General features: G+C 44.7%; 1 protein-coding gene across 9 annotated transcripts in view; it reads right to left on the bottom strand.

Moving 5' to 3' along the window:
- enox1 (ecto-NOX disulfide-thiol exchanger 1) overlaps positions 1-14,841 on the bottom strand; it is a 312,484-nt gene that overhangs the window by 26,648 nt on the left and 270,995 nt on the right. For 8 of the 9 annotated variants that reach the window (XM_073045990.1, XM_073045995.1, XM_073045987.1 and 5 more), the window contains one exon: positions 14,521-14,628. In XM_073045990.1, the coding sequence (XP_072902091.1) occupies positions 14,521-14,628 (108 nt within the window). The remainder of the gene's footprint in view (positions 1-14,520; positions 14,629-14,841) is intronic. The other variant, XM_073045991.1, reaches the window with a different exon arrangement.

The following is a 14,841-nucleotide window of genomic DNA, read 5'->3' on the forward strand; positions in this document are numbered from 1 at the left end:
TAAGTACATCAATATGTTGGGCCCTGGATAGATCTTCAGAGATGTTGACACCCAGTAACTAGAAATTGCTCACCCTTTCCACTGCTGATCCCTCAATGAGGACTGGTGTGTGTTCCCCTGACTTCCCCTTGCTGAAGTCCACAAACAATTCCTTGACGTAAAGTGCAAGGTTGTTGTTTCTTTAGCCTCTTTGATAAAGAATTCCAGAGGTTCTGGGAATCTTGTAAACCAATATCATCACCCCTTATTTGTCTAATGCCGAAACTATACAAGTCTGCTTGGCCATTTGTGATAAGACAACTGTCTCTTGCCAGGAATTCACCAGGTGGATCTCTTCATTGCTTCCAAAGTTAGTTTATCCTTTCTTAAATAAGGGGTAAGAACTGTGCCCAGCACTCCAGTTACAGTCTCAACACCCTGTACAGGTATACAACACTCAACTGCAGCTTCCAGACAATAAAGATCAGTGACTGCACCCGTCGGCTTACTTTTTACTCTCATGTACATAAACATCTCAATCTCAAACCAGAGGAAATCTGCAGACGCTGGAAATCCGAGCAACACACACAAAACGCTGGAGAAACTCAGCAGGCCAGGCAGCGTCTATAGAAAAGAGTACAGTCGATGTTTCGGGCCGAGACCCTTCAGCAGGACCGAAGGACAGGGGAGACCTCAATCTCCCTCGACTCGAGTTCTCTGAATCCCACCACAGCAGCTGTGGGGTTTGAACTCAGGTAACTAAATAAAAATCTGGACTTAGAACAAAGAGCAGTAGAGTACAGGCACAGGCCCTTCGGCTGATGTCTGTGCCAAACTGAACAGCAACCTACACAAAACACTACATGCCAGCACCTGGTCCATTTTCCTCTTTTCATGGGCCTATCTAACTGTCTCTTTTGCATCTGCCTGCACCACTTCCTCTGGTGGTATATTCCAGACACCCGTAGAAAAAAAACTTTTCTCATAAATCTCCTTTAAACTTCCCCCTCCTCACCTCAAAGCGACACCCTCTGGCATTTGACATTTGAAATGGGAAGCTGACTCTGACTATCCACCCGATCTAAACCTCACCTGAGTATTCTGTATATACTTCTATATAAAGTAGTGCCAGTAATCTACCGGATTGTTGTTTAAACTCACCAAGGTTGCTAATACTCCCCAGCGAGTAAATGTGATGTTCTTCCCTAGTCTGCACTACATAGTGTTCCAGACCCACCAATCTGCATCCCCAGATTGGGGTTAATTAGGGTGGACTATAAATACTGGCCTCAACAGCAATGTGCTTATCTCGTGAGTGAATAACTGGGAAAAAGTAAGATGCAGTGAGTGCCCAGGCTCAGAGTGCTATTGCAGAACTGAACAGTAGGGGTCAGTGTCTGCTCAGCAATGAGCCCCTGAACCCAACGATGGAGACACTTGAAAAGTCATTAACACACTTATCCACGCAGTTAGCCACCTTCATTTGCAGTGCATACAAAGACAGCAGCCTGCTTTGAGGCAACAAGATCTCAGGGCACAGTGGAGTGACGGAACAAAGGAGCATGTGAGGGCAGGGGAGGAGTGGGGCAGAATCAGGCAGCAAGAACGTGCAAACTCCACCCAGACAGTGCTGGAGGTCGGGATCGAACCCCTGTCAGTGGGTCTGCCAGGTGGTGCTGACCACTGTGCCGTGGTACCACCCTCCAAGGTTGCTCCAAGAACTCCACGCACTGAGCCGGCCCGTCCCCAGTCACCGCAAACAATGGTTCATCTTATTACGTGTTAATCTCCTCAACTCCACTCTGTTAAGTGAAAGTGTGGAACTGTTTTCCAAGTAGAATTTATGACCAACCTCTTTCCCCACATAATCTGTACATTAATGTTTAAACACATGGGATATAGATGTAATGCCTGTGATCACATGGACTTTGGAATTTAAGATTCTTGTACACATTGTAATAAAAGCATCCACTGAGCCTGAAGCTCAAGGTCTCTGTACAGGTTTATTGGAGAATTGCCGCCTTCATATCAACTGTGCCTGGCTCAGAGGGCTCTGCATGGCGGGGGAGCACCCTGAGGCCCCCTCTGTTCCCTCGAGTGGAAACGGGAGATGCTGCAACATTGCTTGTACAGTTCTAAGTTCCTTGTCAATACACAGCTGTCAATCGGTTAATTTAGTGGGATCTCTCCATGCACGTTCATCAGCTGGCTTTCTTTCATTCCACCTATGATGTCATTCTTCAGAAGGCTAAGAAAGTTCAGCATGTCCCTGATGACTCATCAATATTTCTAGATGCATCTTTGAAAACCTCCTGCCCAGATGTATTGCAGCTTGGTATGACAACTGCTCTGCACGGAATTGCAGAGAGTTCTGAATGTAACCTTCCACCGTCTCCGTCGATACCTTCTGCTGCCTCAGGAAAGCAACTATAAAGAAGGCACGATGGCGGCTGTATTTTATTCGGGGTTTGAGGAGGGTTGGTTTGTCACCAGACACTCACAAATTTCTACAAATGTACCATGGAGAGCATTCTAACTGGCTGCATGGGGGGGCTACTGCACTGGATTGACATAAGCTGCAGAGATTTGTAAACTCACGTCAGCTCCATCATGGGAGCCTGCCCCTGTAGTGTCCAGGACATCTCCAAGGAGCGATGCCTCAAAAACGTGTAACAGCTCGCTGTTACGAGAGACCTACATCAGTACCTGTTTTCGCTAACCAAAGAGGATTTTCGCTTTTACAAATAAAAGACGCCCGCTTTATACGTGTGTTTACCCCGAGAAAGACTACAGTGACCGTGAAACCTTGTGCAGGCAGTTGTTTGCTCATGCGTGTATGTGCATATGTGTGTATGTACGTGTTGATCTTTTTCCTCCAAATCGATTTTGGCTCGCTGTCTTCCCAATTTTGATAAGTGAGACTACACCGTACATATAATATTTCTACTTTATATAGGGTGTATATTTATCATATCATTCCTGCTTTTACTATATGTTAGTGTTATTTGGTTTGATTTGGTAGGTTATTTTTTTGGGTCTGGGAACGCTCACAAATATTTCCCATATAAATTAATGGTAATTGCTTCTTCGCTTTACGATGTTTCGGCTTACAAACGGTTTCATAGGAACACTCTACCTTCGGATAGCGGGGGAAACCTGTATCATGTATTCTACTGTATTGCTGATGCAAAGACAACAATTCTCACGACATATGCCAGTGATATTAAACGATTCTGATATATCGAAGCCCCTGCCCATCTGGGTCACTCTCTGTTCTCCCCCTCTCTCGTGACAAAAGCTTGTGAAACATTCTACCTGACTCAAGGACAATGTCTATCCTGCTGTTATCAGACTCTGGAACCCATATGCAATAAAAGATGAACTCTTGAATTCTTCTCTCCAGCCTACCTGTTCTTTATTTGTCTTTTCACTGCCCTTTCTCTGGAGCTGAAACACTCTATTCTGCATTCTGTTTACATGGAGTGATTTGTCTGGATGGAAAGCAGAACAAAAGCTTCTCACTGTATCTCAGCACAAGTGACCATAATAAACCGATTCCAGTACCAATCGACTAGAAAGTGCAATCGCAAACACCAGAAAGTCTGCAGGCACTGGAAATCCGAGCCACACACACAAAACGCTGGAGGAACTCAGCAGGCCGGGCAGCATCTGTGGAAAAGAGTACAGCCGACGTTTTGGGCCGAGACGTCAACTAGGAAGTGCTGAGGAACTTCCAGAGGTTGTGAAACTTGTTTTCTTTCCACCGGAACCCAGCTCCCTCAGGAGTGAAGCATCCATGCTGGAAATGAAACTTTTAGCTCTCCCCTTCCCAGCTGACTCACTTCCCCATCTGTAAGTTCAAGCAGCCCCTTATTACTGCCATCACGCCTCCTTTGATAACAACTGATTTTTCTGCACAATATTCTGACTAACAAAATACACACACGCCTCCCACAAAATTGCCCTGGAAAGGGAGATGATTGCTCAATCAATTTCATCACTGCTACAGCTAATGAAGAACTCTTAGAGGATAAACCTCTAATGTAAAAACTGTTTAAAACTCTAATGTAAAATGTGCAACTATAAAAACAACCACAGCTTCCCAGCAGCATCTTTGTCCTTGCCCCTCTCCGGAAATTATTGGGGAAACTTGTTCTTACTTTGCCTTGGGAATGGCCGGCTACCAGTGTAATTTCGCAGCATCCATTGTTCCCAAGGGGGGAGTGCAGTCAGAAAGGAAGTTGAACAGCTGCTCGACCAACTGCCCATGTGTGGTTGATGGCTGGTACGTACTGTGCTGAGTATCTCCCTAGAGTAACTAATCCAATCCTAGTTCAATAATCTCCTTCACAGCAGCTCCGTCACCTCACCAGTCATGTGCCTTCGTTCAGTGGGGTGAGTGAGGCAGGGGTCTCGATGCTTAGTCCAGGCCCAGGAGACACCCCTCACTCAAGCGTGGAGACAGAACACTTCAAGCACATTCCTGTCTGTACAGGCCGAACGTGCTGACCTGGCTAATGGGGAGGCCCTCGGAACTGGCCATCCCTCTATAACCCTCGCTATCCTCAGGCAATTAAACCACAGGAGGTGCAGAGGGAGGATGTCTCCGGAGGAAATGCAGGATGTCCTCTGGGACATTCTCCCACAGCACTCGACACATTACAGTACTAAAGGAGGTCACAGAGTGAAGTAATGTGTTTGGTGAAAATCCCAGAGCAACAGAAAATTCATATTCCTCCATCAGTGAGATTTCATTACGGTCTTGCACCTTTTTGTCTACCTGCAACGCACTTGCTCTGTAACTGTTACACTCTATTCTGCAATCTCTTACTGTTTTTCCTTCGTACTGTCTCAACATACTTATCGTTTGAAGTGATCTGTACAGATGGCTTACAAAGCTAACTTTTCACTGGATTTCAATACGTTTAATAATGAACCAATTCACTGATGTTGTATCCCTGACCTCAGCACCACTCCACCATTTTTACTCCACCTGTCAAATTACCCATCAGTGACTTCAGATTACAACATCACCCTCCAGTCCAGCTTCCCCTAGAAGTTTGAAACAAAAGCCCAATGGGTCAGGCAGCACCCGTTGTGAGAGAAAAATATGACCTGCAGTGTTAACTCTGTCTCTCGCTTCCCTCAAGAGCTGAGTGGGTCCAGCATTTCCTGCTTCAGCTGTCAGATCACCAGCTTCAGACATCGTCTGTGTTTTGACTGTGTTGTAACAGGGAACACAAGTACACAAGGGAAGTGTGGAAAACTGGGACAATGTACAAAGCTCTTTGAAGGAATAGTTTACGTCTGTGAGGAACTACAAACATAGCGGGAACAGTCTTCCAACCCCCATTCAACAGGTTCATGTATGATCCTTCACCTTGGAGCAACTTTCCTGCACTGAACCCAAATCCTTCATTCCTTAGTATCCACATTTCTATGGATCTCTGTTCTGGATCTCACGTCTCCACAGTCCTCTTGGGTAGAGAATATCAAGATACATTGGCCCTCTGAATGAAGAAGTTTCTTCTCATCTCTGTTGAGTCTCTTACTTTGAGACAGTGACCTCTCATTTTAGACTCAGCCGAGGGAAGAGACATCCTTTCAGCACTACCTGCTCAAGCTCTATGAGCATCTGGTCTATTACAAGAGATTGCCACTCATATTTTTTCTCTAAACTCTAGAGAGTAGAGACTAAGTCAGAATAATCTCTCTCAATTATACTGTGCCCCATTCCAGAAATCAATCTGGTGAACCTTCATTGTAATCCTCTATTACAGGTATACCTTTTCCTAAGCAGAACAATCAGATCTGCAGATCAAGATTCCAGAACCTACCTCAGCATGACACTCTACAATTTTATATATACACACACACACATAATTACATAAATATATATTTATGTAATTATAGTAATCCTGTACTCATATCCTCTTGCAATAAAGGCCAACATTCCAGTTGCCTTCTTAACTGCTTGCTGAGGTTACGTGCTATCTGCTAGGGATTTCCGTTCAAGGACATCGGATCTTCATGAGCACTAACACTAGGGCAAGGCAGCGACTATATTTCATTAGGAATTTGAGGAGATTTGGTTTGTCACCTAAAACACGGGAAAACTTCTACAGATGTATCCTGGAGAGTATTCTGACAGGCTGCATCACCGTCTGGTATGGGTGGGGGAGGGGGCAACTGCTCAAGATCAAAGTAAGATGAGGAACAGCTTCTACCCCAGAGCTGTGGCCCCCATCACACCACTCCCACAGAACAATGACTGAAACCGTGAGCACACACAAGGACTCAAATACTTGCACTAACGGCACTTTGTGCATTACTGTGACATTCTGGTGCTGCTGTGACTTAATTTCTGCTACTTATCTATTTAATACCGTTTTTTTTATTACTGTCTTGTTTTTATTTACCGCTTTGTTTAGTTGCCTGAGAGGAGTTCCATTGTACCTGGGTATAATGACAATAATGATCATTCAATTCAATATAAAAAGTTTGTAAATTTAGTCATCTTCAAGGAGCTGTACCGTAGGAGAGTCCCCACCATCCAGGACATGTCCTCTTCTCACTGTTACCATCAGGTAGGAGGTACAGAAGCCTGAAGGCACACACTCAGCGATTCAGGAACAGCTTTGTCCTCTCAGCCATCCAATTTCTAAATGGACATTGATCACTACCTCACCAAAAGGTACATTTAATGTCAGAGAAATGTATACAATATACATCCTGAAATTCTTTTTCTTCACAATCATCCACAAAAACAGAGGAGTGCCCCAAAGAATGAACGACAGTTAAACGTTAGAACCCCAAAGACCCCCCTCAGTTCCCCCCTCCCACGCACAGGCAGCAGCAAAGCAACGATCCCCCCCCCACCCTACCAGCAAAAAAGCATCAGCACCCCCACCGAGCACTCAAGTGTGCAACAAAGCATCAATAAAGACACAGACTCGCAGTACCCCAAAGAGTACTCGTTCACCCGGTATTCGACACACCACAGGCTCTCTCTCCCCCTAATAAGGGCAAAAGAGGTGTCCCCATTTCACCACATTATTCCAGTATTTGCACCACCTATTTAACTATTTAACTTACTGTAATTCAATTTTTTTCCTGTATTTATCACGTATCACACTGAACTGCTGCCGCTGAGTTAATACATTTCACGAGACATGCCAGTGATATTAAACCTGATTCTGATTCTGACCTGTGTCAGAGTGCAGCAAAGGGAGCTTCGCAGCACCAAAGATCAGGGTTCAATCCTGACCTCATGCTATCAGTGTGTGAGGTTTCCATGTTCTCCCTGTGACCGTGCTCTAGCTTCCTCCCACATCCCAATGATGTGTGGTTTAATTGGTCAAGGTGTGGCTTAATTGGTTAATTGCCCCAAATGTATGGGTGGGCAATAGAATCTGAGGGGATTTGATGGGAATGTAAGGGAATAGGGTTCCAGCAGAAATTAGGGAATTGGAGGGCCCTCCATTACAACACACTTGATGGCCCCATTCCTTTTTGAAAGGAAATGTGGAAATAAACTAGATTTAAAAAAAAATCTTCCTTTTTCCTTAGCCAAACTAAATGAACGTGCAACTTTTCCAACTATATTCCATCAATCATGCCATTGCCCTTTCTCTCAGCCTATCTCTATCCCCTCTCTCACTACTACCCAGCTCTGTGTCATCTGCAAATCTTGTGACATTTCACCGGTGTCCTCACCCAGATCGCAGTGACAGGCCGTGAACAGCTGGGACCCCAGCACCCCGTTTCTCGCAGCCCCCCATATAGATAAACGGGTTGAATAGCTACTTCCTTGCTGTAGCACTCAGTAACTTCCCAAGACAGTTACAAAAACCATGTTTGTACTTGTTTTTTTGAAGTGATACTCGAAACATAGCTATGCAATAAGATGACCTGCTGCCAGACGAGTCAGCCTCCTTACACAGAGGGCATTGAACACTTCAATCCTACACATGCCCCACGCACGTTCTGGTGAAACGTTCGGGATTATCCGCATGAAGCTACATTCCGTGCGGAAGAAGGAATTGACGATATAAGTCCTTTCTCCCTCACAGATGCTGCTCATCCCGGTAAGTTCACCCCGCAGACTGTTGCTTCACTGGTAATAAGATTGGTGATAGAACACCAGAAGGGAGCTATTGCTATCATTAATCCCTCAGCACACGGGAGCAGCTCGTGAATTCCAAATCCCTTTATTGACCAAGATTAAATTTGTAATAAAAACAAGAGATGCTGGAAGTACTCAGTGGGTCTGAATGGAGACTGCAGATCCCGCAGATTAAATCTGTGATTGATTCATATAACTCAGTGGTGATTATTTCCTAGATTTGTTTGCCCAAATAATAGAGTAACTTATCTTCATAAAATGCAAATGTAATTTTGCTTTCAGACTGGGGCTCTATTTTCAGTAATAAAACAACCATTAACTGTGTTTAATACAGAAAGGAGATGGAGACAATTTATATTGCATTGAAGACCAATGTAACTGGGACTGACAAGAAAATTGTGGGCAAATTTTGACCGTGTGAACAACAGATGCTATTGAAAAGCATTCACAATGTAAATCTAGGTGAATGCCAGTTAGCGCTAGATAATTTTAAGATTCTTTATGCAATGGAGAGAATTAGATACTGGATGGGACAGTCTCGAATCATTGAGAGGAATGGGATGGTTATCTGCTTTTGTCTTCACAATGAAAGCACATCTGAGCAATCTAACGTCCAAATGCCTGATTTGCAAAAGACAAGTAAGCATTGCAGAGTAATTGGGAAAGCTAACAGACCGTGAATGTTTATTGTTAAGGAAACTGAATACAAATGTAGTGATGATTTGCTTCGAGTTTGGTGTGACCACATCTTGAGCTAAATGTACTGTATTGGAAGGAAGTTAATATGTTGGAAGGAGTTCCCAGAGGGTTTATTTGACTGATGTCTGGAATGGGTGATTGGCTTGTAAGGAAAGGTAGGGCACTCTGGGATTTCACCCACTGAACAATGAAAGGAACAACTCAAACATATTGTATAGTGAGGACTCTCGAAAGAGTGGAGTGGGCAAGGATGTCTTCTCTTTTGGAGAAGCTAAAAATTGGGGGTCAATTTTTAAAGATTAAAACCCAGGGAAAAGTTTTCTCTCAGAGGGTCACAGGTCTTGGGAGCATTTGCTCAAAGCACAATGGAAAGCAGTCTTGGATTACTTTTAAGGTACGGAAGGGATGAATGGTTTTTGGGTGTAGATGGGAATGTGGAGTTGAGTGTTTAATCAGGTCAGCTGTGATCTGATTAAATGGTGGAGTACGTTTGTGGGGAAGGGGGTAGATCGTTTTTCTAAGTTTCTCTTAAGGTATATCTGTGTGTTCGAAAGACTTAATCATCAGGTAATCCCAGAGTTGGTGAAGCTACAATGGTATTGGACAGTGAATCCTTTCAGCTCATCTGCAGAAACAGCTTAATTTCTACCTTTAACATCTCTCTTTTTCCTTTCCTTGGTGGATGGGGTTCTGCCAAAGATCTGGACCTACAACTATACTCAAACTTTGGTTCCTTACAAAGTTGGCTCCCGCTCTTGGGGCTCACTGAGCAGAAGTTTTTTGACATCCCAAGGACACAGTATTGAAGATGACCACACCTTTGGCGTTCCGAGGCTTTGTGTCCCTGGGGATGAACTGATTCTGTGCCGGTGCCACTGACTGAAGCATCATTGGAGAAAATGGAATATTAGGGACAACAAATCAGCCGTCGGGGGCTCTGTACTCAGCGAGCTGAACTCTCTCTCTTTTTCTCTCGTTGGTGAGGGAGAGTTGCTCCTGATTCTCGAGTTGGCGCGGCAGACTTTAACATCGTAAATCAGCAAGTTGCTTTGTTTATGTCTCCCCTCTCGCTGAGTGATACCTCTCTACCCCTTTATTGGAGAGAGACAGAGAGCCTGTGGTATTTCAAATTATCAGGGAGAACTATTAGTTTTACTTGTACTGCAGATCATGATCTTTCCTGGGGGCTTTGCTCTTGCCTGCTTGGCAGGTGAAGGCATTTTGCTGAAGTAAGTGGGGAGTGGAGGGTCGATGCCTTGCTGCTGTTTGTGTGTGGGAGGGGGTAGTGGGGGGGGGAGCTTTGAGGTTCTAAAGTTTTTTACTGTCACTTATTCTTTGGGGTACTCTTCTGTTTTCATGGATGTCTGTGAAGAATTTCAGCATGTATATTGTATACATTTTTCAGATATTATATGGAACTATTGAAGTCAAAGTCATTGATTGGAAGCAACATGTTCGGATCATGAAACTTCTTCATTGGTGCGGAATTTCGGTAGGCCAAAACCAACCTGCTTCCACGATACTTGTGGCTGAGTGATGAACTGAAAGAATTTGGATGAAGATCAGATTTTAAAAAAAGGCGTAATCAAAAAGGGCTTTGGTTGTCCAGAAGGTAGATGGGAGGAAGAATGGGCTTCCTTTCCATTAGTGTTTTGTTGCTGTAAGGATTTTGGCTTTGGAAATGCTTGTCATTACCTTCAGCCGTTCAACACTTACAACAAAGGCAAAGTTATAATAGGAAAAGGATAATCGGGCTGACAGGAGATGCTGTGTATTGAAATGGTTCAGTAATACACCAGCAAACCTTGTGGAGGGCTCAGATTATTAAACCCTTAATTCCAATCAATTACAGACTGGCTGATCTCGTTAATGAAAAGCCTTATCCACAGGAAGTGACGGGAACTAAATGCAGTGCTGCAAATCATTGAACAGTGAACCGCCCACACTCACCCTTTGTTGACACATAACACAAACTGTTTTCGTATTTTATTGGTGGTGAAATGGGCAACTATTGAGAAGAAAATTTTGCAAACTGCATTTAGGGGAATTAGGAGAACAATTTTGAAAATTGTGAGACGTAAATTATTCCCGAAGTATAGGGAGAAGCCTGGGTTTGGACTAAGTCACTTATTGGAGGAATTTTCAGAGATTTAGAGGAAATTGTACAATGATACTGACACTGAAGAAAGCCATTCTGCCCATTTGGGCTAAGCCTACCCTTTGTTAGTCTCATCCATAGAGACTTAGAGCTGGAGAAAAGTATGTGCAGGAGTCGATTATTAGGCCCTTTAAGACTGTCCGCCATTGACCAGAGTCGTGGCTGATCCTCTGTCTCAATATGATATTTCTGCTCTCTCCCTATGGGCCTTGATGCCTCTTGTGTGCAGAAATATATTCATCTCCTTGTTAAGTGCATTCAGTGATGTAACCTCCATCTCCTTCTGTTGTATAAAATTCCACAGGGGCACCAGCTCTGGGTGAAGAAATTGCTCCTCATCTCAAATGCTTTACTCCGCAGCCTCACCAGCTCTATGGAGGGCAACTGAAACTCAGAGGGAGAACGTACAAACTCTATACAAACAGCACTGGAGGCTCTGCCTATCATTCTAGGCTACTTCTCCAGCCAGGGAAAAATCCTCCTCACATTTATACCCATTGTCCTTTCAGAATTTCATTGAATCTCATCTCATTCTTCCAAACTCTGGTCTGCTCAGGCTCTCCTAATACAACAGCCCCCGGTTCCATGGAATGGTCTGGTATAATGTTGCTGCACTAACTGTTGATTCCACATCTCCTCTGAGATCACAGTACACTTGAACAGAAGGAGTTTCACTATAGTCTAACCACGTTCTTCACACAGACGGTGGTGGGTAAACTGCAGAGGACGTGGTCAAGGTGTGCATATTTACAGTGCTTCAAAGACAGGTACTTGGATAGGAAAGGTTTTGAGGGATGTTGGCCATTTGCAAGCAAATGGGACTAGTACTGTAGCTGGTGTGGATGAGTTGGGTGAAATTATGCTCTCGAAAAGCATTGGCTTATTTGAATTTGCTTGGGGCTTGTTTGCAAGGTGAAGCAGCTGAGGGGCAGGGACTGTAGAGAGGGTCACCAACTGGGGTTCGGCTTGAGAGTAAAGCAGTTGTGAGTGGCACACAGAGATCTATGTCCTAAACTACGCCAAGAATGAAAAAGGTTCTAGAACTTTCCCAGCGTATATAATGAATAAACTCTTCTTGGGCTTCCGGCCGGGTACCGGTATCAATTATGACCGATGTTTCAATGGCAAACTCTGCCAGCTTCATCAGGGATGATGCCTGGACATGTCTAGTCCAGTGGTATTTATACCCCCAGTGCCCATCCCACCTGATTGGCTAGTCCTCATCCAATTAGGTTTTTGCTCTCCCACCTTGTTTACAATTGAATTCCAGTTCTTACTTAGAGCCAGACCTTTGTCTTTGTTAAAATTATTTTCCTCTAGTTCTACTTCAATGGCTTCCTTCACTGGGGAGTCTCCACGAGGGAATAAAACGATTACGCACGACATTCCTACAAGGTGACCATCCAGAAACCCGTAAGGAAGCTCAAGTCTCAGCTTATGTGGGTCAAAGATGACCCTGAGACTCACGACGGCTGGCAGGTACAGGATTCCCCGTGAATGCCGAACAGCGTGTATCAGCCAACCCGCCCCCAGGAACACAGGAGGTGGATCTGTTTCGGTTACCTGGAGAAATCGGCGGTAGCAGAACATTGCATTCACGATGGCCATAGGATTGACTTCCAGGTCACAGAACTACTGTGCTGTGCCAGTGGCTTTTGGGACCACCTGGTGAAGGAAGCCATTGAAATAAAACCAGAAGAAAAGGATTTTAACAAAAACAAAGGTCTTGCTCTAAGTAAGAACTAGAATTCCATTGTAAGCAAGGTGGGACAGCAGAAATTTGATTGGATGAAGACTAGCCAATCAGAAGGGATTATGACGGTGGGGGGTGGGGTATAAATGCCACCGGACCAGACATGCCCAGTCATCATCCCTGATGAAGAGGGCAGAGTCTGTCATCAAAATGTTGGTTAAAATCAATACCTGTACCAGGCTGTAAGCCCAAGAAGAGTCTGTTATGCCAAGAATGTTTTTCATTTGCTTGTTCCAGTTATGCTGTGATACAAGATCTCTGACGACTGAGGCTGTGTGTGGAATGCAGAGAAGGGAATGGCCTCCTGCCAGTTCTGATGGAAGTGTTGAGCAGAGGGGTGTACAGAGGCTGTAGGGTCCAAGGGGTGCAGCAACAGTTAATGGTCAGAACCTAAAGTGGCTCCTTTGTTGAACATGATATTGTTCTACAGTAAACCCTGATCATCTCTTTCTGATTATTCCACAATTCCAACACACTGGCAGATGATATTGCTGCACGGAGTGAGTGGAAAGCAACCAGGGCCCCACTGATAACATTGCCTTCAAACTCACCAGGACTTCATTTCCATGCCCTCACTAAACTGACCGGCCCATTTTGCAAGCAGTCTTTAAACCTATCGGTTCATTGGGAAATTTACTAAACTGCCTTGCAACATTAAAGAAAGAACCGTTTGAAGTGTTTTGGGGTATTACCAGGAATAACATCCAATAACCAAACCAATCTGCAAGTCCAGCACTTCCAAAGTCCATTAAAGCTGCTCTTACTCGCCCACAGCTCAGCAGTCTCAGCCAACAGAGTATTTAATAGAGAACATTATTTTTATTTTTTGTTAACTTGTTCACTGGTTGTGGGTGTTACTGGTAAGGGCAACATTAATTCACCATCTTAATTGCCCTTGGAAAGATGGCCTGTTTGAGATTCGACAACTTTACTCTGCAGAGTCATCCACCATTGACACCGGGGACATGACTGTTGACCGGAACTTCAACTGGGCCAGCTACACACATACACAGCAATGAAGTTACCCCTGTGGAGAGGTAACTCACCCCCTGCCACCCTGAAGCCTTTACCCCACCTACCAGGTACAGATCAGGAGACTGATGGAATACTCTCACTTGACTGGATGAATGCAGTGCCCATCCACACCCTAAATGGCAAGCCTTCCACCTTCCGCCATCTGTAACCTCTGCACGAATCTCCTCAACAACTGTCCAAGGCTCCTTTGCGTACAAATCCAGAATCTGTGACCTCCAGCAGAAGGACAAGGGCAGCAGATGCATGGGAACCTCCACCTCCTTCTCCTCCACCTCCTTCTCCTCCACCTCCTTCTCCTTCACCTCCTTCTCCTCCACCTCCTTCTCCTCCACCTCCTTCTCCTCCACCTCCTTCTCCTTCACCTCCTTCTCCTCCACCTCCTTCTCCTCCACCTCCTTCTCCTCCACCACGCAACCCGCCGTCCCGATACAGAAACCTAACATTATTCCTTCCAGACGGAGCCTACATCCCAGAATAAACTCTGCAACATTGCCAGTTGTTCCAACACGGAGACAGGAACTTCTCACCACCATCTTTCCAAGGGCAATTAAGATGGAAAATTAATTTGACCCTTGCCTCAAACACTCACTGGTGAACAAGTTAACAAAAGATAAAAATAACGTTGTCTATTAAATAATGTCTGTTAACCTCAGCTGAGGTTGCTGAGCTGACCTTAATGCATTCGTTACGGTTAATTGTTCAACGTGACTATAAAGATGTTGCTTTACCAGTTAAGCCCTTGCGAGCACAGTGACCAATAGAGGAACTTACCTTTTCTTTCAGACTTGCAAGCAATGCTTGTACTTGTGCCTTTTCCTCCTTTACTTTCTCCAGTTCCAATTCCTTCTTCCTGTATTCCTCCTGCAGAGCAAGTAGTTGCTGTTGAGAAACAGGGCTGCCATTAGTCACTGGGCCAGGCCAGTGCAACACAGTTATTAAAGTCCTCTGAGCTGAAAATACTTACATTGTATTTATAGTGACCCCTTCTGAAACAGGACTTGGTGGGAGGGAGTCGGAGGGATACTGCAGAGGTGATGTAGCACCCCACACCATACTCTGCTCTGTTGCCTTGCTGGAATGATTATCTAACAT

The sequence above is a fragment of the Hemitrygon akajei genome, chromosome 5, assembly GCF_048418815.1.
Source record: "Hemitrygon akajei chromosome 5, sHemAka1.3, whole genome shotgun sequence".
Taxonomy (NCBI): domain Eukaryota; kingdom Metazoa; phylum Chordata; class Chondrichthyes; order Myliobatiformes; family Dasyatidae; genus Hemitrygon; species Hemitrygon akajei.